General features: G+C 40.0%; 2 protein-coding genes across 2 annotated transcripts; both read left to right on the forward strand.

Moving 5' to 3' along the window:
• Nucleotides 1–7,484: 7,484 nt before the first annotated feature.
• Nucleotides 7,485–8,392, forward strand: LOC4336929 (auxin-responsive protein SAUR50). Its single transcript, XM_015779161.3, has one exon. It carries the CDS (start codon nucleotides 7,588–7,590, stop codon nucleotides 8,116–8,118), a length of 531 nt encoding a protein of 176 aa, XP_015634647.2. The 5' UTR covers nucleotides 7,485–7,587; the 3' UTR covers nucleotides 8,119–8,392.
• Nucleotides 8,393–15,615: 7,223 nt separating this feature from the next.
• On the forward strand, nucleotides 15,616–22,007 carry LOC4336930 (nuclear pore complex protein NUP88). Its single transcript, XM_015781745.3, has 10 exons — nucleotides 15,616–16,115; nucleotides 16,404–16,555; nucleotides 16,873–16,995; nucleotides 17,187–17,331; nucleotides 18,034–18,095; nucleotides 18,375–18,588; nucleotides 19,673–20,587; nucleotides 20,829–21,078; nucleotides 21,166–21,434; nucleotides 21,513–22,007. Exons 1-9 carry the CDS (start codon nucleotides 15,669–15,671, stop codon nucleotides 21,432–21,434), a joined length of 2,577 nt encoding a protein of 858 aa, XP_015637231.3. The 5' UTR covers nucleotides 15,616–15,668; the 3' UTR covers nucleotides 21,513–22,007.
• The last annotated feature ends 144 nt before the right edge of the window (nucleotides 22,008–22,151 follow it).

Here is a 22,151-nt window from a genome sequence, read left to right on the forward strand (position 1 = left end):
TTGTTTGCCATTGTTTAGACGATTAAGCTAAGCTTAATTTAAGCTATTAAGTTAACTTTTATTTTTTTTTCAAAATAATTACTTTTATATATAACTAAGTAGATGATTTGTATTAATAATGTGATGAATTATGTTTCAAATGCTACAGAGACACACTAGCTAGGTTGATGACTATTTACCATAATATTATTATCGTTATAGTCACTGATATGCGGATCTCAATATTCTATTGTTTTACGTGTCAGTAGCTATAATGATAATATCATAATGACAGAAGATGTGAGCCGAATCATGCTACCCGTGACATACAGGCATGCAGCGGAAGTGCGGAACCCACGGCCGCCACGAGCGGCACTTGGTGATGGAGTTTGTCTGTCCCGGCCGATTTCCGATTTTCTTCTGGCTAGAGCGGCCAAAATGGAGAGTGCATTCCACGGCCCTGATTTGGACTGTGGTAGTGTGGTACCCTCATCAGCCATCAACTCATCATCACTCGTCAAGTAGACGACCAGCCAGGCTGGCGTTGTTATCTGCCAGGGTCGCGATAGCTAACGAGCCAACTCGTAAGAGTCGTTAAGTTAACGAGCTAGCTTGGTTCAACCTATTAACATCACGAGTTAGAAATAAGATTCATCTCGTTAAACTCCTTAAAACATATGGTTTAAAGGGCCTGTTTACTTTGGTGCCATTTTCAACCTTACTAAATTTTGGTAAAGTTGTCAAAAAAAAAAGTGGCTACATTTATTTTGCTAGCAAATTTTGGTAACTATATAAAAAATCCTATCAAAATTTTAGCAAGTTGCCAAAATTTTAGCAATTGCTAAAATTTAGTAAGGTTTTTTTTTGCATCAAAGTGAACAGGCCTAAAATCTGTATGTAATGTAACTGATGTGCTATGGATAATAACTTGTAAGGTTATGCATTATGCTGCCATGGACAATTGTGAGGTTAGACCTTTACTACACGAATTTGATTCTTAGCTCACAAGTTTCGAAAAAAGATTTCCACTAGTACTCTAGCACCAGCCCGTTCACCAGATGGGCCCAACTATCCATTTGTCGAGCCGTCGAGTTCTTGGCCCAAAAAAAGGAAATCACTACGAGCTTCACTTGGACCAGCCCATAACGCAATATGGGTTGAACTGATCGGTTTGGTTATGTAAAACATGTTCCCGTTTCTCAATTTCGCTGCAGCTGATGCTAACTTCGTGTCGCGTCGCACTGCGCGACAAGCACCATCAGCGGCAGAGACTTGCCGTCGCCGACGACTTACCAGGACGATGGCGACGGCGGCTCACGGGACGACTCGCTTGCGGTCGCGCGAGGTGGAACTAACCTTGCGTGACAATTAAAAACTTACTTCCTTCGTAAAAAAAAAACTAACATGTGACTTCTGTGTAGATTCATTGTAAAGAGATCATATTTTCGTTCAGGTTGATTTTTTTGGGACGGAAGGAGTATAATAGATCGGTGTGGCTCTACCTGAGAATTGCCCGGCCGTTGATTTCAACGGCGAGGCTGTGCTCGCCGGTAAGAACACGCCGCAGCCTTCTACTACATCAGCTTAGGCTGCTGATCTAAGCTAGAAAACATCATTTCTTTTTCAAGATAAATTTATGATTATCAAGTCTCCCAACTTGCCAATTGGTTAAATTAGTTGGATGAACTGTTTTTTTTCCCATGGTGATCTGCTGACTGCTCCAGGTATTACTGTCCACAGAACAGCAAAGTAGTAGTAGTAGTACAGTACGACCTGGAATTTTAGATAAGACTTAAGTACGATTAACCCGATGGATCAGTGGCATGATTCCTGGACATTGCTCGCAGATCAGTGCGTGCATGTAGCTTTTGACTTCAGTGATGAGAGCAAGGATAATAGTATAGATCATTTCTTACTATTAGCTCATCTTAAAGCTAACATATATAATAAACTAGCATGGTGGCCCGCGCAGATTGCGCGGCTAGCATCATTATATTTTCTCTCATATAATAGCACATATTTTTCTCATTATATTATTAAAATATATTACAATAACAACATAATTTTAAATTTTGTAATAACTTTTCAAAACTACTAATGTGTAATAACTACTCTAGTCTCCTCTTCTAATATTTCTTATTTTTTAATTCTGAATTTCAGCTATTTCTAAATTGTATTTCTATATGGACTATGCTTTTTTTTTTCTCTGATTAATGTGAGAATTTCTAGGCCATGAGAGCGAACGTGGAGGCTCCTTTTTATTCTGAATTTTAGTTGGTTTTAAATTCCAATATAAACTTTATACTCTACTTCTAATATTCCTTGTTTTTAATTCCAAATTTCTTTTTTTTTTCTTAATTGTATTTCTATATGGACTCTATACTCTACTTCTAATATTTCTTATTTTTAATTTCGAATTTCGGTTATTTCCTAATTGTATTTCTATATGGACTCTATACTCTACTTCTAATATTTCTTATTTTTAATTCCGAATTTTAGTTATTTCCTAATTGTATTTCTATATGGACTCTAGTCTCCTCTTCTAATATTCTTTATTTCTTAATTCCTAATTTCAACTATTTCTAAATTGTATTTCTATATGGACTCTAGTCTCCTCTTCTAATATTCCTTATTTTTTAATTCCGAATTTCAACTATTTTTAAATTGTATTTCTATATAGACTCTAGTCTCCTCTTTTAATATTCCTTATTTTTTAATTATGAATTTCAGCTATTTCTAAATTGTATTACTATATGGACTCTGCCTTTTCTTTTTCTCTGATTAATGTGAGAATTTCTAGGTCATGAGAGCGAACGTGGAGGCTCCTTTTTTTTCTGAATTTTAGTTAGTTTTAAATTCCTATAAGGACTCTATACTCTACTTCTAATATTTCTTATTTTTTAATTCCGAAATTTCTATTTTTTTTCTTAATTATATTTCTATATGGACTCTATACTCTACTTCTAATATTCCTTATTTTTAATTCAAAATTTCTATTATTTCCTAATTGTATTTCTATATGGACTCTATACTCTACTTCTAATATTCCTTATTTTTAGTTCCGAATTTCTATTATTTCCTAATTGTATTTCTATATGGACTCTATACTCTTCTTATAATATTCCTTATTTTTTAATTCCGAATTTCAACTATTTCTAAAGTGTATTTCTATATGGACTCTAGTCTCCTCTTCTAATATTCCTTATTTTTTAATTTTTAATTCCAGATTTTAGCTATTTCTAAATTGTATTTCTATATGGACTCTGTTTTTTCTTTTTCTCTGATTAATGTGAGAATTTCTAAGCCATGAAAGCGAACGTGAAGGCTCCTTTTTCTATTCCTTTAATTATATAATAGATAGATTAGCTGTAAGGTTAGCTACAATTTTTTTTTCCTCTCTCTATTTCTCACTTATACATTTAATGCATTTGTCTTGGAGATTATGTTAAACTAGCTCTTGCATGAGAGCCAACCCCTTTGACTTTGTTCTACCTCTCTCCTCTACATAAGATTATAATATGCTCTGAGAGTGACCACACTGTGTCTCTGCACTCTCGCAAGCAGACGCGAATGCCTATGAAGCGTGCTGCAAAAACCTGCAAATGCAATAGACAAGTGGAGGAGTAGTAGTACACCGTAGTACTCTACTTTGTTGGACTTGCAGAAAAAGCTCAGCGGCATTTCGATATTGTGCTGCCCCCCTAAAGCGCATGCAATGGTTCACCAAAGCGGCAGCCCTTGCACTGCATCAAACGATCGAATTTCACTTTTTGTCTCTTCACAGTGGATCACCTCTTGCAGATTTCATGAACTCCTGTATAAAATGTGGTATTTTTGACACGAGCACAGTGCACAGCTCCTCATTTCTGTGATTCTGTCTGTAATAAGTATGACTGCCGATCGCTCTTGGGTGTGGTTTGGTTTCACACGCAGTTCAGGTCCAGTGGACAGGAGATGTGATCTGAAAATTACTCTTGGTTTTAGCCTAGCGATTTTTCCACTAGCATCCAACCAGTCGATTAGTACTAGTACAAGTTCTTACATCAGCTTCTTCTGGAGACTGACACTTCTTATCTGAAGTTCTGAACAATTACAGGCACATTCTCTTCAGACATTTTCCTTCAAAAACTCTCTTCAAACAAGAAAATCCGTTTCAAAAAACAGTAACCACGGAAGAAACAAGTGTCCAATCTAGCCACGACAGTTGAGTCATTTGACAAAGGATAAAACGACCCGTTCAAACTTTCAAGCTTGTCCAAATTCATTATCAGAAATTATATTTCTTTTCCTGAAACTATGGAACAAAGCATTGCAAGGTGGCTAGCTATCAACTTCATCTGCCTATCTCTTGTAGGGTTTGACTGTGCAAGCATTCCCTAACTAATTTAACCGTCAATAGCTTGCTGCATCGGCAGAGTCGCAGTTCCCGATACTACTAGCGCTGTTCCTCTGCATCCACCGGCCATTGCCGGTTTGGTTTGGTCAGTCTTTTGACCGGCCGGCCGCGAATCTCTTCAGTCTTCAGTTTCACTGTTCTTCTGGCCAGGGCTGCAGAGGTAACCGTACAGTTTAGGTGTGTTTTTTTAAACCGTAATTAGGAGTGTTAATTAATGTTATAGGACGGTTACTGACAGTACACGCGAGGAGATTAACTTAAGATATAAAGGACTTGACCGTTGGCAGTTTTGGCATTTGATCCTGTGAGCGGCAGAGACCGGATATACTAGCTGATGGTTTTCTAGCGGGTTGAAGCAGATTAACTAGATTATTATAGTATATTATCAACATGATTATAAATATAACAAATTAAATAGTTTGATAGCTCAGAACAAGGAATCTATGCAATGCAGTAAGTTTTTTTAGAAAATTTATTTTTAGAGGCACAGAATAAATAATTCGCGACAATCAACCGGTGAAATATCTTAAAAAGAATTCAGCTTGTGTTCTCTATGAACTGCTTGTGTGTGTTTCTTGTACAATGGAGTTGACTGAAAATTACTTGGAAAATCTTGACAGACTTGTACTAACTGGGCGGCCACTTGGTCAGAGCTGAAGTTGGATATCACAAACACATTTTGCATTCCACAATGTGACAATGGTTTACTGCTGTACTCGATCTCAAAATTTAAGATCAAGTTAGAGTCATAGTCCAGAATGTTCCTTGTGAAATTTGGTGACATGTTTTAGTTCAGCTAATTATTGTTTTGCTCGGAGATGTGAATGAAATAAATTAAATAATCAGTGGCATGACTCGCATGACACTGTACTAAAACCATAATGCAAGAGGATTTTCACATGACAAAGCCTGCAAGTTGTACGGTTTGTGAGAAACTCCCCAGAGTATAACCTGTGATTTAGTCATGTTCATTCTGATCCAAGTAGAGCTTGCTAGCAAGAACAATGTTTTTCTTTAATACATCCATGCTAATCTTAATCGTAGATTCTTTCTACCTAGTGGACTAGTATGTGCCACAAGTGTCATGTTACAACCTGCAACCTCTAGAAACCAAAAGAGATGCTAGATGGCATTGCAGATTTTATGGTTTTCTTACTGTCTAGTTTATGTTCATGATGAAGGTACAACAACTTGTACTTGTCGAACAGTACTCATCGTGTTTGTTAATTGTGGTTTAAGTGACAGGAGATGCTCTCATTAATTAGTGCCGATTATACTGGAGCTTTCAAGTATGTCACGTGTATACCAGGGCAAATTGCGAGTATTATACAGGTGAAAAAACACACTCGAAAAGCTTCAGTCCATGACATGCCTGAGAAGCTTAATTAGACTAACAGAAACAGCCACTTGTCATCAACCAAGTGTGCATCGTGTTAATCACTTAATTAGCTGTTGTTTAAGGACAACATATGCTTTTAATTTCACCTCGAGTCACCTTAATTAGAAGAAGCATATCAAGTCAAGGATAGCTTTAATTAGTGATGAGCAACAGAACAAGAGAAAGACCAAAATTTCAATGGGAAAAAAAGGGAACAAAGAAGTTCAGAGAATCTGCCGCTACTGAGCAAATGATTTGCTACCGGTTTGATCTTTCAGAAAAAAGAAGTATTTGCTACCGGTTTGGTTCTTTGTCGTGATCGCAAGTAATCTTACCAACCAAATAATCAGCTCATGAACCACAAAAAAAAAACCTATATCACATTTGCAACCTACCATAATTCAGAAGAGACAATGCTCTGAACCTCTTTGCCATGAAGAATACCATACGTTTCGCCTCTCTTTAACCACCACGTTGAATGAAAATCCATGTGTTAATTAGGCGACAAGACGAACGGTATCACCGATCGGTGAGATGGAAAGGACGATGCCGTAGATCCCCAAATCTGAAAGAACCCTGCCAAAAACTAATCAAGTCAATGCTGCTGCTGCTCCTGCCATTGCCAACCGCCAGAAGAAAAATGATTAGAGCAGCAATCACACAGGCTAGCTGGTTAAGCAGAGCTGAACTGATGCAGAAAATGGAGTAGTTTATAATGCATTAGCCGGTACAGCATTATTGTTAAGTGCGTGATCACATGTTAGAAGGCTCAACAGCCATGTTCTGATGTGAAACCTATCCTCTGCTCCATCAGCCATTGACATGCTGGATTCCTGGCCGTCCAAAACTGCAAAGGATCTGAAAATGTGAACTGCTGTAGATCTGTTTCAGAAGCAGAGAAAATTGTCAAATGCCAACTAGCCATTGATTTGAAGCAATAATGATTGGCAATGGAGTTTAACAGATTTGTTTGACTGAATATTTTCAGGTGAAGGCAGTATATGTTTTAGATCCAATTTCTTAGGATCTGAAAATCTCCAACCCATGCTTAACAGACTTTTTCAGTTATCCGAAACAGAAAAGGCGAACAGAATCGCCTCATTGACTGAATCACGTAACACTATCTACTTTCCATAACTCCTAAAAATCATGGTCTACTTAAGCTGATGAAGATAAAGAAAAAAGGTTCACTGCTTAACCATTTAAAGCCGAATGTTGACCGTCTCAATTAGCAAAGATATTTGTTTTCTGCCACTAGCTTGTTCAATCATCTCATATTTGCAAAATTAATTAGTCATAGTGCTCTAATAAACATATTGTTTTTTTTGCCACTTAACTTGTTCAATCATCTCATATATTCCAAATTAATTAGTCATACAGCTCTAATAAACATAACTGTAGCCCTATGATTATATATAAAAGAAAAATGAATTTGCAGGGCTATTGCTCTGAAGATCTGCATTAAGCCAGACTCTGGCCAGCATTTTCCCCAAGATGGCATTAGCAATCAGAAATCTATTCAGATTCCCCGAACTGGCAACCCCTTTTCTTTACTGACCTACCTGCAGAAACCTCTAATCAATTAATTATTCAGTTAACACCATTAGTTACTCCTAGATCAGAAGAAGGGAAAAAACACATAGAAAAATAATTAATTAGACTATTGTAAGGTGGGCCCCACACAAGCTCCCTCCCTATAAATTACCCCTCCATGAACGCCTCCAAAGCTTCATCACTGCACAAACGCAACAAACGAAGCCCAAAACGCCAAAGAGAGAAGAAAAAAAACACGAAAAATTTCCCCAAAAAAGTTAGCGACCAAGAAACCGCAGAAATGGAGGAGCAGCAGCATCTGCATCCCGGCGGCGGCGGCGGCAAGAAGTCGAACAAGATCACCGAGATCGTGCGGCTTCAGCAGATGCTCAAGAAGTGGCGCAAGCTCTCCGTCGCGCCGAAAGACGCGGCCGCCACCGCCGGCAATGGCGGCGGCGGCGAGAGCAAGGCGAAGAAGTTCCTGAAGAGGACGCTGTCGTTCACGGACGGCGGCGCGTCGCCGGGGGGGACGCCGCCGCCGAGGGGGCACCTGGCGGTGTGCGTGGGGCCGACGGCGCAGCGGTTCGTGATCCCGACGGACTACCTGAAGCACCGGGCGTTCGCGGCGCTGCTCCGGGAGGCGGAGGAGGAGTTCGGGTTCCAGCAGGAGGGCGTGCTCCGCATCCCCTGCGAGGTGCCCGCCTTCGAGGCCATCCTCAAGGCCGTCGAGAAGAACAAGAAGGACAACGCCGCCGCCTTCTGCTACTGCAGCTACGAGTACGCCGCCGACGAGGTCGCCCTCGGCGCCCCCAACAACCCATTGTGCAGATGAAGAGGAACGTAGTAGCTGCTGGTTTTTAGCATGGCTGTTGTTCATCCATCCAAAAGAAATGGATTTTTTTTCTTTTTCTTTTCTTTTCTTATCGATTTGTGTTTTTAAGTGTTGTGGATGGTGAGGGATGATTTGATAGTATCTCCCCCCTAAGCTTAGAATTACTGCGTAATATTTTTTTTCTTATTTTGTTGAGTTGAGCTGATGATCTGAATTGGGTAATGCAGCCCTCATGGATGAAATTAATGGAAAATATTTATGGTTGATATGGAAATGGAGTATCTTCGTTTTGATTTGTTGAAGTGCCAGAGAGAATTTCTACCTCTGCCGGTGATTTTTTGATCTGTTCAAATGGAGAATGCCCCATCAGTAAGAATTTCTACCTCTGCCTTTCAGTGCTTTTGCTGTTATTGTTCCTCTATAGTGATAGTGGTAGTACCGTAGTACATCTCACCGCCATTGTTTATGTCAATCTTGACTATATAGTGCTCGTGCACGTCTCTGTACCATCCTTTTATTTTTGGAGAGAGGCTGTACTGTCTAATGGAATCAATGCTTACTTTTGGATCATTTGTTATAGTTTGTTCAAACGCTGAAATTTCATTGTATCAGTTTCTGAAAAAAATATCAGAGTAGTACCTTTGTTTTGCCAAGCACTGTTCAACACCTAAGTGCAAAGAAACATACAATCAGCAAACAATTGTAGGCTACTGTAGTACCTTCAGGCTATAGCACTGTGCTTGTGGCCTTGTGAGTGTACTCGATGAACTCCATACCACAAATTGCATGAGATTTCAGCTGCTCCCAGATTCTGACTCTGACTCATAGCCATTGTCCTGCACTCCACTCTGAATTTTAAGGATTTTCCTTCTGAAGGAAAAGGTTGGCCGCGCAATATCTTCAGACTTCAGGTTCTGATGCCCTCTGGATTCCTCTTTTATGTTGTGGTTTTCATTAGACAATGTGAGCATGCATTAGTGACAGTTTTTATCTAGTAGGAATACTCATGTGATCCTATTTATCCATTACGTAATGCAGCTATGAGAGATGATCTGTTCTCTGATGTCTGATTTGTCTCATTGTCTGATCGCCTTCTTCCTTTCTTGGGAGACTGAACAAAAAGCAAAACTTTTTCTTTCTGCAAGGAACAAAAAGGAAAAACTTGAGTCGCTTTTATGAACAGAAAGGAGCAACCAACTGATTCCAAATTGGCATCAGTTTTGGCTTTGTTCCTTTGTTGCTCTTGCCCAACTTGGTTTGGTCCAAGAAATGTGGGGAGAGACCTCTTTAAAAGATGCCAAGTGATGCCCATATTACTCCAAGAAAAGCAGATGCAATGGATGCATCGATCTGATCACTCACCGACCTTATATCTTCATCTTTCTCTGACCTTTTCTCTAATCCAGCAATTTACTAGCATATCTCGATCAAATGTTGCCTCGCACTCCAATGAATACCAAGCATAGGTTGAAACTCTGACTAGGAACACAAGATTGTTCAACCCAATGAGGCATTTTAAACTTAGATGCTGATCCCCTGAAGTCCACCACGATTACCAAAGTGACAATGTGATGAACAATTCAAGCTGCTTTGTCAAGAACATGACCTCAGCTCGTGTACACGCTGGTCTCGATCCTATGCATTGCTTCTTGATGCAATGCATGGCTTGTGCTAGTCAAGATCAAGATTGTGACAGGCAGAACAAAAACCCCTGACCACTCACTCAGCACATCACCACGTTCCACGTCCAGTTTCGGAGAGGGTTGTACTCCTCCGTTCCTAAATATAAGCATTTATAGGTTGTTTAATAAAGATGAGGAATAATGGAAAATATTTCCTTTGAGTTACCTCATTGATTAAAATTCAAATTTTGAATTTTGAATTGTTTGAATTCCCCTCCTAAGCATCCGATTGGCTGAAAATGGTTGGATTCTCGTGCTTTGAAATCGGTGTCCTAGAAATGCTTATGGCTATGTTTAGTTCATTTCAAAATTGGAACGATGTGACAGAAAAGTTGAAAGTTTGTGTGTGTAGGAAAGTTTTGATGTGATGGAAAAGTTAGAAGTTTGAAGAAAAAATTTAGAACTAAACCAGGCCTATATTGCGTACAAAATTTGAATCCTACAAAATTAGGGAACGGATGGAGTATAAAGAGCTTTAGGTCCAATAATGAGCATTGGAATGCGAACTCAGCGTCAACCACTGAACATCTGAGCTTGTTTTTCAGGGTTCTTGCCGATCCCTATGAGGAGCCTCTCGATCTGCAGCCTGCAAGAGCCACCAAGAGCCATCCATCCATCCATCCATCCGTCCATGATCCATGTGAAAGGTGAGCGAACGGCCGAGTAGCATGTGCTCTGCACGTTGCGAAGTGTCAACCAAGTAATGGAGCATCCCCGTAGGTTGGCTAGCCCAATAGTTTTATGGCCATTGATGGAGTTGCCAGCCAACCATTGCCCAAGTACCTTGCAAGGACAGACGTAGCGTACCTTCAGATGCTAGCTAATACTCTATACCCAGTTCCTCTTTGAGAAGTTTCTAGCGACTATAGTTTCTTCCTGAATAATAGTTCAAATTTTTACTCAAATTCTGACAATCAATAGCTACATAATCAAAAAATAATAATGAACTAGTAGCAGCTATAAGATGAGAAACCTTATATATATATATACTCTCTCTTGGTATGCTTCTCTAAATCTCCAGCTCCTTGAGCAGGGCCTTTGTCCCAACGACTGCATTTCAATGCATAATTGCATTGGGTACGTAGATCATTGCAGTGCATTTATCAGGCAGCACATTGCATCACGAACTACTGGTAGTTGCTAACAAAGGAAAAAATGACTTGTGACAGAAGAAGACTGCTTTGTTGTCATTGAAATTATCTTATCTTATATGCACAGGCAGACAGATTTCTTGCTACAGCATTATAAATTGGATGAGAAGAATGGGAGTGCGCATGCACAAGAAGAATGGGAGATTTCACGGCAAGTTGGCTTTGGCGTACAAATGGTCCATACTTCATAGAATTACAGAAGGTCAGAAGCTCTCCTTTTCTTATAGGGCTGTCAGCTCTCTGCCTAGACTCAAGCTTGAGCTAAGCCTATTTCACCTTTGAGCTTTTTAAGCAAGCTCGTCCATATAAGTAGTACAACGAATATTTTAATGACAACCTCTTTATAAGTATAAGTATTTTCCATGTAATCACACTAATAAAAAGTAGAAAAATGACTAAGATAAATATATGATGCCAATACATGCTAATTTATTGTGTAGATAGGTGCTAATATATATTTATCTATTAGCTTATCAAGTTAACAAGATGAATAAATAATAAAAGCTATACACAGTAAGATTTGGTAGGACCTCGAGCTCGCCCCGGTAAAACTCGTAAGCTTTGGCTTAGGCTTTGGGTCTTTAGCTAAACTCAAATCGAGCTTGATTTTTTTTTTGGACAGCTTTACTTTCTTACCGGAATTGAGCTCCATAACGATAGAAGCCACAACGAATTTATGTTCAAATCATCACCTAACGATAGAAGCCACAACGAATTTATGTTCAAATCATCACCTAGTTAAGATGGATTGTAGTTGAATTTGCATGTTTATGAAGTGACATATTATATATTGATCTATCCTACTAAATTTTTTAAAATTTTTGATGACTTTTTAAGTAACATGTAAAAAAATGGATGAATTGAGTTTTCCGGATTGTAGCTTTATAAGTTGTAACACGACAAACGCACTTTTTTAATCTTCAAACACTTCTCACTATCTTAATATAATTTGGCAGAAAAAAAAAGAATTTATGTTCAAATTTATATCCAGATCAGGCGGTGTACAATGGTGTTTTTGCTCTGGAAGTATGCACCCTGTAGTGAAATTCAATCTTCCAGTTGATCTTATCATCAAATGGCTTAAGCAACAGTGTTAAAGGCTCTCATGCGTCATTTTTTTTCTGGATTCTAGCAACTAAACTCACATAGTATCAGTGTTTGACCTGATGTCCTGAAGTCAGGATCGAGAACTGTATAATTACTAGTAGAACATAAAGTCTAAGACATAATTAAGAAGAGAAGACCTTTATGCATGCATGTTCCAGCAGTTTTCTTTGAGCTGCCTTTTTCTTTAGATAATGATTTTTCTTTGAAGCAGGAAAAGCTTTTGGGATCAAGTTACAGGGCAATGCGATCATCACACCTTTTTTTTTTTGGAAGAAAGACAATGCAATCATCTCTCCTTAACTCCTTGCACAAAGTCTTGTAGTATTAGAAAGATCAACTCTTCTGAACTTGAACAGTGGTGCAAAGTAACTGACCATGCTCAGTCCTCCTGTGGTTAGATAACAGTAATTAATAAGCCTGAAGCAATATGTTGGACATGTTTTCATGTTTCATGAACATGGAAGCATGAACCAAAATGCTCTTGCCATGCACAGCGCCATGTGAGAAGGCACCTTGATTTTAAGGCCACTCAGCATTGTTTGTTCTGATCTAAGCATGGATACCACGGTTACAGGAAACCTTGTACATGTGGGGGTGTTTGCAACTGCCAATAACACAGAAACATGAGAACCTTATGCAACTAATGGTCGTTATTCAGCTGCATGTGATGAGATACGAGGAATTTTTTTGCTCATGTTTTCTTTCTAATTGTGTCGGATGTGTTTGTGCCTCAGTTTCTGCATTCTGAAGAGAAATTCAGGGAGATATACACACATGGTTTTACAGAAGAAAGATACAGGGGCACATGACACTTAATCTGATATTCATGCATTAGCTGATGTTTCATGTGTGTGTAGGACCAATTAGGGCTTAATTATAGCAGCAAACTAACAGTCATGTGAGAAGATATCAAGGTTTCAGATTATGCCTGGCAAACGTTAGATAGCTGCTCCATTTCTGAAAATGGCAGAGGTACTAATTATAACGACATATACAATAGTCGATATCTTTCGTCAGTACTATATATATGCTCTGCAAGATTAGCTCTATGACAAAATGCTTTTTCATGGTCGAAAAGAAGTGCAAACATAAACCAAATGTGCTGATAGAGTCTTAAAGAAAAACTAAATGTGCTGATACCATTCATCCGACCAGATCGTTGGCCACATTTTGTGCGATCTTGCTGTCGTAAGGATGCCCAGCTAGCTAACCGCTCCTGTCAAATGCTGATGAACAGGTAGCACATGCAATTAGATAATGACGCGTCAGCGCTGTTGATACGATGGCTGCATGCAGAGGAGGAGATATATATGGATTAAGATCACAGATCACTCCTGCTGTCATTAGAATTCTGAGGTTTGATGAATTGCTTAATACTCCGATCCAAGCTATACTGAATATTACGTATACTGATCATGATCATGATCATAGCACACTCATGTATGGATGCAGACATAGTGGCCATACTGTCCAATCATCCGTATGACAGAGATCTATATATGCATCAAGGTTTTTAGGATCTTCACGTTTTGCTGTCTTGTCTGGCTGGCCCGTAGCTGATGCTCGTGTCCAGAAATAAGCAGGCAGAGAAACAGTTCGTCAGAATGGGCAGCATAGTATTTTTTTTTTCTCCAACGCGCGAAAACCTTACATGCTCGTATATATTAACAATTTAACAGAAGAAAAAACTTTTACAACTGCGACCAACTGACACAATCATAGGAGGTTATAAGGGAAAGGGGGAAAAATTAATCAGGCATGAAGCTAATATCAAAGGGCAAATTAATCTAGCTAGCTACTACAGCTAGCACCAGCATGAGCAAATATACAACAGGGTTGCATTAACTGATCGATCAGCTAGCTCCCCTCATGGTGATCATAGAGATGACGACGAAGACGCAGTGTGGATCGATATGAAGGAGAGATCAGCTTGCAGCTGCAGCTATGCAAGCTCACTGAGGCTTTCATCGGATGGCCTAATCAATCAAAGAAAAAGCTAAATTTTAAATTTTCAAACTTAATTTTAATATTGATTTTGAGATATTTTCAACGTAACTTCTTTTTCAGCATTGACTTTTAAGTCACCAAGAACACATATATAAAAGTTTTATCTATAAATTTATTTCTATTTTCTAATAAGCCGTTAGAAAAAGGGCTTGACAGTTGTACGAGACGACGGCAACGGCACCGTACGCCGTCACGGCTGCGATATGAATCCACGGCAAGTGATCCGATGCATGCATGTGTTGCAGGGATGCAATTGCGGCAGTGCCTGCCTTGTGGTGGGGACGTGATGCTGTTGGATCATCGATGGATGGATCGAGCAGGCTGCAGGCAGATCGGCAGGCGGTGTCGTCGATGCGTCATGCACGGCCGGTCCGTCCGTCGACATGCATGGAGATTGGAGACGACAGCCGACAGGCAAGGCCATGACTGCAACCCATTAATGTATAACTCCGGGTTTCCTGGTATTCATCGTGCCAGTGGAGGAAGCAGATATATCTAACGTTAGTATTACCGTAACTAACGTGTACAGTAGGCCCTATCATTCTCGGCCTCATATGTTAACCATCACGTCAGAGAAAAGTTACATTAGAGGATCTAAATCCCCGATGAGTGGGTGTTTTAATTGCTCCCTGTTGATATGTCTCACCAGTTATGTTTTCCTTTTGAGAAAAACAATGAAAATGTTGAGATTCATAACGTACGCACCCTCTCACCCTATAAAAACACACATGTAAACCTCATCCTTATGAGCACATTTAAAAAACTGGGCTAGCAAATCTTGAGATTAACAAATAAGTCACTACGTTGCTTACCACTGAAAAAAAATAAATGCGAGTACCCGTATCAAATCTTACTTGGACTCGAATGGGTTAGTTCCACCATAAAAAATCTAATCAACTAAATCATAAGAAATCTAATCTGTTGAGCTACGCTCATCTCAAACATTTAATTTCTAACACCTAATATGCACAAACACACACAATATTACATGCGCTTATCAATATACCCTTAAAACACAGTAAAAAAATATTACTTCCTCCGTTTCACAATGTAAGTCATTATAATATTTCCCACATTCATATTGATGTTAATGAATATTCATTAACATCAATATGAATGTGGGAAATATTATAATGACTTACATTGTGAAACGGAGGAAGTAGCAACAAATACCTGATGTTACTAAAATACTAATAAAAGCTTTACATACGCGTATATAATTTTTATGGTAATATACTAATGTCTATAAGCAATTTTCTCATCTTTTGAAAGTGCCCGTAGGGGAAAGATATGTGTACGTGTATTCATAGGGGTGAGTGTGCGTAAGTTGTGAGCGTCTGCGCTGTAGTATGTTTCAAAAAATGTATTTTTAGAAGCATCTCAAAATATAATATTTTTGGACGGAGGTAGTGGAACAGCCCGACAGGTAGGTCCCACATGTCATGCCATTACGGGCTGGACCGGTTCACTTCCCTTCAAAAGCCCAAAAGCCCACTTATTTGTTTCTAAGGCCCATGGACAAGTAGGCCTGACCTGCCATCCCAAACCCCAAACCCCGCATTTCTCTTTCTCCGGCGGCAAGCACTCGACCTCGTCGGCGGCGATGACCCGCATCACCGCGCCGCCGCCGCCGTCCTCGCCGCCCTCATCCCCGCCTCCCCTCCGCCACTCCCCCGCTGCCCTGGGCACCCCGCGCTCCCGCCGCCGCCACTCGCCTTCCCCGTCCCTCGCGCTCACCCCGTCCTCCTCCGCCTCCGCCTCCGCCTCCGCCTCCACCTCGTCGAGGCCCAAGGTGCGGCCGTCGCCGAGGAGGGCCTACGCCGCGGCTCAGTGGGTGGCGCTCCCCTCTCACCCCGCATTCTCCCGCGGGGACGGCGGGGAGGGCCTCGGCGGCGGCGGTGGCGGCGCCGCGTGGGATGCGTCGGCGTCGCGGCTGTACGTGTGGGACCCTTCGGCGCGAGGCGTACACCGGATATGCGTGCGGGTTCGCGATGCGGAGGCGGGGAAGGACGGGGATGATGTCGCCGTGGAAGCCGCCGTGCCTTCCGAGGTGAGGTCGTTTCCTCTTGTGGTTGTGTCAGTTCTCACTTGTAAAAGTGATGCAATTCCTTTCTAGACACTGAACTGGAGGCATTTGTTTGAGTTTTCACGTTTGTGAATTAGGTCAACTTGCAATTCACTAACAAATGTTGTGCTAGTGAGTGCAAAAAATGGAATTCTTAGTGTCGCCTAGGGGGTTTGTAGTTTAAAATGTGTTGCAGGAAATAAACATATCGTGTCATGCTATTTTTGATACTGGAGGTAGTAATTAGTAGCTGATGTTGCCTATGCTGTCCAGATGTTGATGCCGGAGACTGATCTTGGTTACAAGGTCACTCATTTATCACTTAATACCGACGGTTCATCGCTACTACTTGCTGGATCACATAACATAAGTATTCTGTATGTGCATGAGAGGGTTTCTGAAGATGGTGATAAGGTCATATGCAGGTACATAAGTCCACTATAGCTTTATCTTATGTTATTAGTATTGTACTGGTATTTTTCCCGACCATCTTGCAATTATTTAAGCTGCAATAGGTTGTTGCATATATACATGCAGCATATTCATAGCCGTGAACACTAAGAGTAGGTTTCTCTGAGTACTCTTATCATCAGGGTATTGAAGAACGCAACTCCAAAATTTTATTTCACCTTGCTCTTTAGATTTATGACCTGAATCATTATTTCTCTTCCTTTTTTTAATATCATTACTCATATCTTCTTTCTTTCATTGTATTGACTTGTACATATGGACCTTACAACAGGACTGTGCCAGTTGCTTCTCAGATCTTACCTAGCAACAATGATGGCATCAAAGTACTGCAAACATCGTGGCACCCTTTTAGCAGTAGTCATTTTGGAGTCTTGACATCAGATGCTGTTTTCAGGTTTGATAAATGAGTATCGATGCTAGATGGAGGAATTCCACTTTATCTATGCTTCCTTGCTATTTATTGGATTTGATTGGAATGGAAATACGTCTTTTACATCCACACTTAAATTAATTGAAGACAACACTTGCTTTTAAAAATAATTATTGCATGACCCTTTTATAGAAGTTTTGTTATTATTTCTGCAGGTTATTTGATCTGTCATTTGATTTAGAGCAACCAGAGCAGGAGTTCTATTTGCAACCAATTCTACCTGGCAAATGCCAGAATGCTTCATCAATTTGTCCAGTGGCATTCTCATATGGGAGTGATCATCTGTGGGATAGATTTTCGGTATGTTTCTTGAATATTGATCCCCTAAATATTGTAGAAGTCATCTGGAAAAAAATATAGTAAATGATCTACAGTGTCTTTATTAGCTGAAAACAAAACCAGAATGATTTTTCATCCGATGGGATTGTTTTGTAATTTAGCAAGCAATATCATAGCATAGTTAATATTAAACCACAAAATAGGATATTAGAGTCCTACCCGAATTAGCCTTATAGAATCTACTCCCTCCGTCCTACAAAAAACCAACCTAGGTGGGGATGGGACACCACCTAGGACAATGAATCAGGACATGATTCATTGTCCTAGGTGGTGTCCCATCCCCACCTAGGTTGCCTTTTTTTGGGACGGAGGGAGTACTTGTTTGCTTCACACATGGGATTAACCTTGTAGTTTCTTTATTTACATCTGTAGCAAGATTTAGGGTGTCACAAGTCATATTACTACATAAATGAACTTGGCAGCTGATTGCATGGTTTCTACGCCCAAACCCTTTTTTTCTGGAACATCTAATAATGTTTGTCCCCACTATTCATGAAAGAGTTACTGGAATACTTTTGATACTTTATGCATCACTTTCTTTCATGTCACCTTTTCAATTGGTTGTTTCGACATATGTAATATTTTTAGTAGTTTCGGCATACTTCGTATGTTTAATGGCTCATTTATGTGCTTAATTTCACATGTAAGCCTGTCCTTTTACAGGTTTTCATCTTATTCAGCGATGGTTCAATTTTTGTGCTCTGCCCCATTGTTCCATTTGGAAGGTAAGTATTGCATTTATTTCTGCCCTCCCCCACCCCTCTTTTCTCTCTATTGGGAAGAAGGCTTACAACAATTTGACAGCATGATGGTCCTAATTTGTTAAAACAAAAAAAATACTGTACTAATTTTGTTTATGGGAAATAAATTATGGTCCCTGCAGTTTCACACTTTCACTTTGTAGTCTTGTATTTATGAAATGCGACCTTAATGATATGATCATATGGTGCCCTTTCTTTATCTGCATATTGGTTTTGACTTTATTTTTTTTCCCTGTGATGCAGCGATTACAATAAGAAGCATATTCAAGAAATATATGAAGATGTTAATTCATTTGGATTGAAATCCTCAAACCAAAATGTTGTCACCAACTCACGTTTGGCAATTGCTTGGTTGGAAGCAACGTTTCCTGACTTGTCACGTCAGCCAGCTGATAATAGTGCATTGATGTCTAGAGCTCATCCATACGCATCATTAGATGATTCTCTAACTTTACAGGTCTGCTTCTATTTGACTTGGTGAAATATTGTTCGAACCAAAAGCTAGTGGACTATGCTAATGCAATGACCAGAGAAATGTGAATTTGGTGCTCATGCAGCTGGTCATAATCAATCCATTGTTTTTTAGTATATGAGATTTATTGTTTTGTAGGAGTTAGGAGCTGATTGGTTTGCGACCAGACATTTCCACAACTTGCATGTAGCGGCGGTGTCTACCGCAGACATGTACCGCATTCACATGTCTGCATGAAAACTTTTGTGCTAGTACGATTTGCTGCCACAGTTTGGAATTGGTAGTGCGCCCCAGGGTTCACCTTTCTGATCGAAAACCGCAAAAGCCGCTCGGTTTTCGTGAAACTGTTGGGGATTGGTTTGTGAAAATTGAGTGTTTTTAGATGGTTTTCATACGGAGTTGACCAAATTTGTCAGATTTTACCCGTTTTTGCTTAGTTTTTGGTAAACCGAAAGTGGTTTTCACCTTGAAAATGGAAATGTGAACCCTGGTGTGCACAAGATTTGCGCTTCATTGGCTCAAGAATGGCCATAATTACTATTGTACTCAGTTTTGGTCATGACCTAAACCATGGATTAAGTTGTCCAGATAGTTCCCATGTTTTTCTGGGCCAGTTCGCAATGGCTATGACAGAAAGAAAGGAAAACAAGAGACAGCACTAACTAAAACTTCTGTCTTACAAAATCATGTATGATTTTTTTGACCGGAAAACATTAGGGGAGGCTATTTGACTTTATTACTCTAGGTCTACAAAATTCTGTAAATTAGTTTCTGGTACTGAATATGGAATTTCTTGAATTAATAAACAACCGCAAATCTGGTACTTAAGATATTTTTTTATTACCATTTTTTTTGTATTGTTGTAATGTATTGATGTAGTTTGTACTTTGTGAAAGAGAAATTATCAAAATACTAGACTAGCTTACTTGGTAATTTTTGTAGAACTGGACAATCATTCTTGATATGACATCTGATAATCCAAACTATAGCTACCTATTGTCAATGTACATGTAACTATCTTCTACATTTTTGTCATTAGTAAATATGATTTGATTGATACTCCATGCAGGGACCTCTTTGTAGAGTTTGCGAAGAAAACAATGAACCTGAAAGCAAGAGCAACTCTTGTGAAGGCAAAGCTGTGGGTTTTGTGTATAGTTCTGTTGGCAAAGATTCCATTCTTGTAACTGCCTGGGGTAGTGGGCAACTCCAGATTGATGCTCTTGCTGATGAAATTCAACCACAGTGGAGCATAGGAATTCCTACCCGCCTTAATGTTGATTCACATGGGCAGATAAAGAGTGTTGCTATGATATGTGACTCTAATTCAGAAGATTCTTGGGCCATGCGATCGTATCGCCCGTCCAGTACGGGATCAAATGTGAAGAGTAATACTGATGCTGTCTGGATGGGGCATTCTCCTCCTTTGCTAAGACTCGCAATTGTAGATTTAGCACTAGCAAAAACTTCCAATGATAGCTCTTTATCATTGTTTCTAGATCCCCTTGTTCCAGAGAGATTTTATTGTGCCCATGGTGGGGGACTTGACATGGTCACACTGCACTTCCTGCCATTTTCATACCCTGAAATGGCATCCACTCCACCCTCTGTGCATCCTATCCTCACTACAGGAAACAATGAGGCAAATTCTCCCTTCCTTTCTGGTTTTGTTACCATAGCAGATGCATATGGCCATGTGCAGTTAGTCAGCATTACATGCCCAGGTGAGTGCTTTGTGGTGGAGATGAAGGGTTGGAAGGAACCAACGCCTCTTCAGCTTGACATAGACAGCAAGAGCATTAAGGACGTGGAATCTTTTACAACTGGAATGATCAGTAAAGAGCTCATCGCAGGTCCAGATCCACCCATAGTTCCATCTTCATCAAGCTTGAGGTCATTGACCCCTGACTCTATTGAAGGAAAATCCACTCTTCATCACTATATTAAAGTTTTCCATGAGTACTACGTGGAGTATGGGCATAAGGTAAGAAACTGTCACCATGATACTTTGCATATAACTCTTATCATATTCACATATTTCCAGACCTCAGAACATGTCATTTGTCATTGTTGGTGAATGGTTAGCGGCAACTAGAATTAATAGGACCTGCAGATGCCCAAATCCCCAAACCTATTAGCTATAAATGTACCATCACTAATCAGATGAGAATAAATGGGAGTATAGGCAAACATAATGATCAAGATATTATTTTAATGATTCTTAGGTTTTCATTGAGCTCAAGGAACATGGGGATTACCTGAAGACAGAAATTGAGGACAAGCAGAAACGCTTGCAAGCAGTGAAGCAATCACTTCTATCCATAGAAGCCAAAGACCAAGATATAAACAACCGGATAAATCGGGCCTTTAAGGTATACGATTTGTTAGAAAAACGCATCGAGGGCTTCAAGATACTTCCTGCGGCAAACAAGAAACCATTGTCACAAGCAGAGCAGGAGTTCAAAGCACAGCTAGGTCTGTAGTTGAGAAAGGTGATCTTTAAACTCTTCGAAACAGTTTCATTTGCTAACATTATTTGGATCCGCCTTTTCTTTTTTGCAGATAGGTTTGCAGATGTGGAGCTGGATGCGTTGTGCTCTTCAATCACTGCTCTGAGTGCGAGGATGAAACGATTTGCTCACCCGGCCATTGGCAGTGCGGCTGGTACAGGAATGTCAACATGGCAGACACCAAAGGTCGGAAGAAGCCATGTTTCGGACTCCCAGATGTCGTTACTAAAATCTTCGCTTGAGAAGCTCTCTCTCCTTAATGAGGAGAACAATGTAAAGCTGAGGCTCATTGAGCATGAACTCAAGAACCAGGAGCAATAGGTGATGTCTTGTTCATACCATTGTGGCGGATTGTAGCTACAATTCTCAACACTGACAAGTTTTTTTTTCTTTTGGCAGGTCTTTCAGAACAACTGTGTATTACAAGTCCTCACAGATTCTGATTTCTCGAGCTTGTTATCGCCCTTTTGAATCAAATCGCTACCAGTCCACTGTCTACTGTGGGTGTGTGTGCAGAGTGCAACTTCAGGTGTTACTCTGCAAGGGGACGGCATCATGAACAAGCCTGTTAACACTCGAAGCGCGTATCAGCGTGAAGGAAATCATGTAACGCTACTTGCAATGACCACCAGCATGTGTATCCAATAGCGGTTTTGATAACTTGCCCACTGTAGTAGTTTCTCATCCTGGGGATTATGGGCGTATTTAAGTCTTGATTTCTTCGTGCTTCACTGAATTTGCACGGTCAGAGGTCCAAACCGAACTTCAAAGCTGACGAGGTTGAGAATGTTGCTCGGTCTTGATTATCAACATGGCTGCATGATGTTACCAGCTTGTCTGCTTTGACGATGTAAACCAGTTGGGAGAGTTCTGTGCGCTAATTTGCTTGCGTCTCGTGGTATGGTTTTTCAGTTGGCTATATTTTGATTCATGGCCACCAATATTAGTTCTTACGATACTGTTTGTTCCGGCAAATCTTCTGCTTTAGTAATTACTCCCTCCGTCCTTAAAAAAACTCAAACTATCCTCTTAGTACAA

This window comes from Oryza sativa, chromosome 4 (assembly GCF_034140825.1).
Source record: "Oryza sativa Japonica Group chromosome 4, ASM3414082v1".
Taxonomy (NCBI): domain Eukaryota; kingdom Viridiplantae; phylum Streptophyta; class Magnoliopsida; order Poales; family Poaceae; genus Oryza; species Oryza sativa.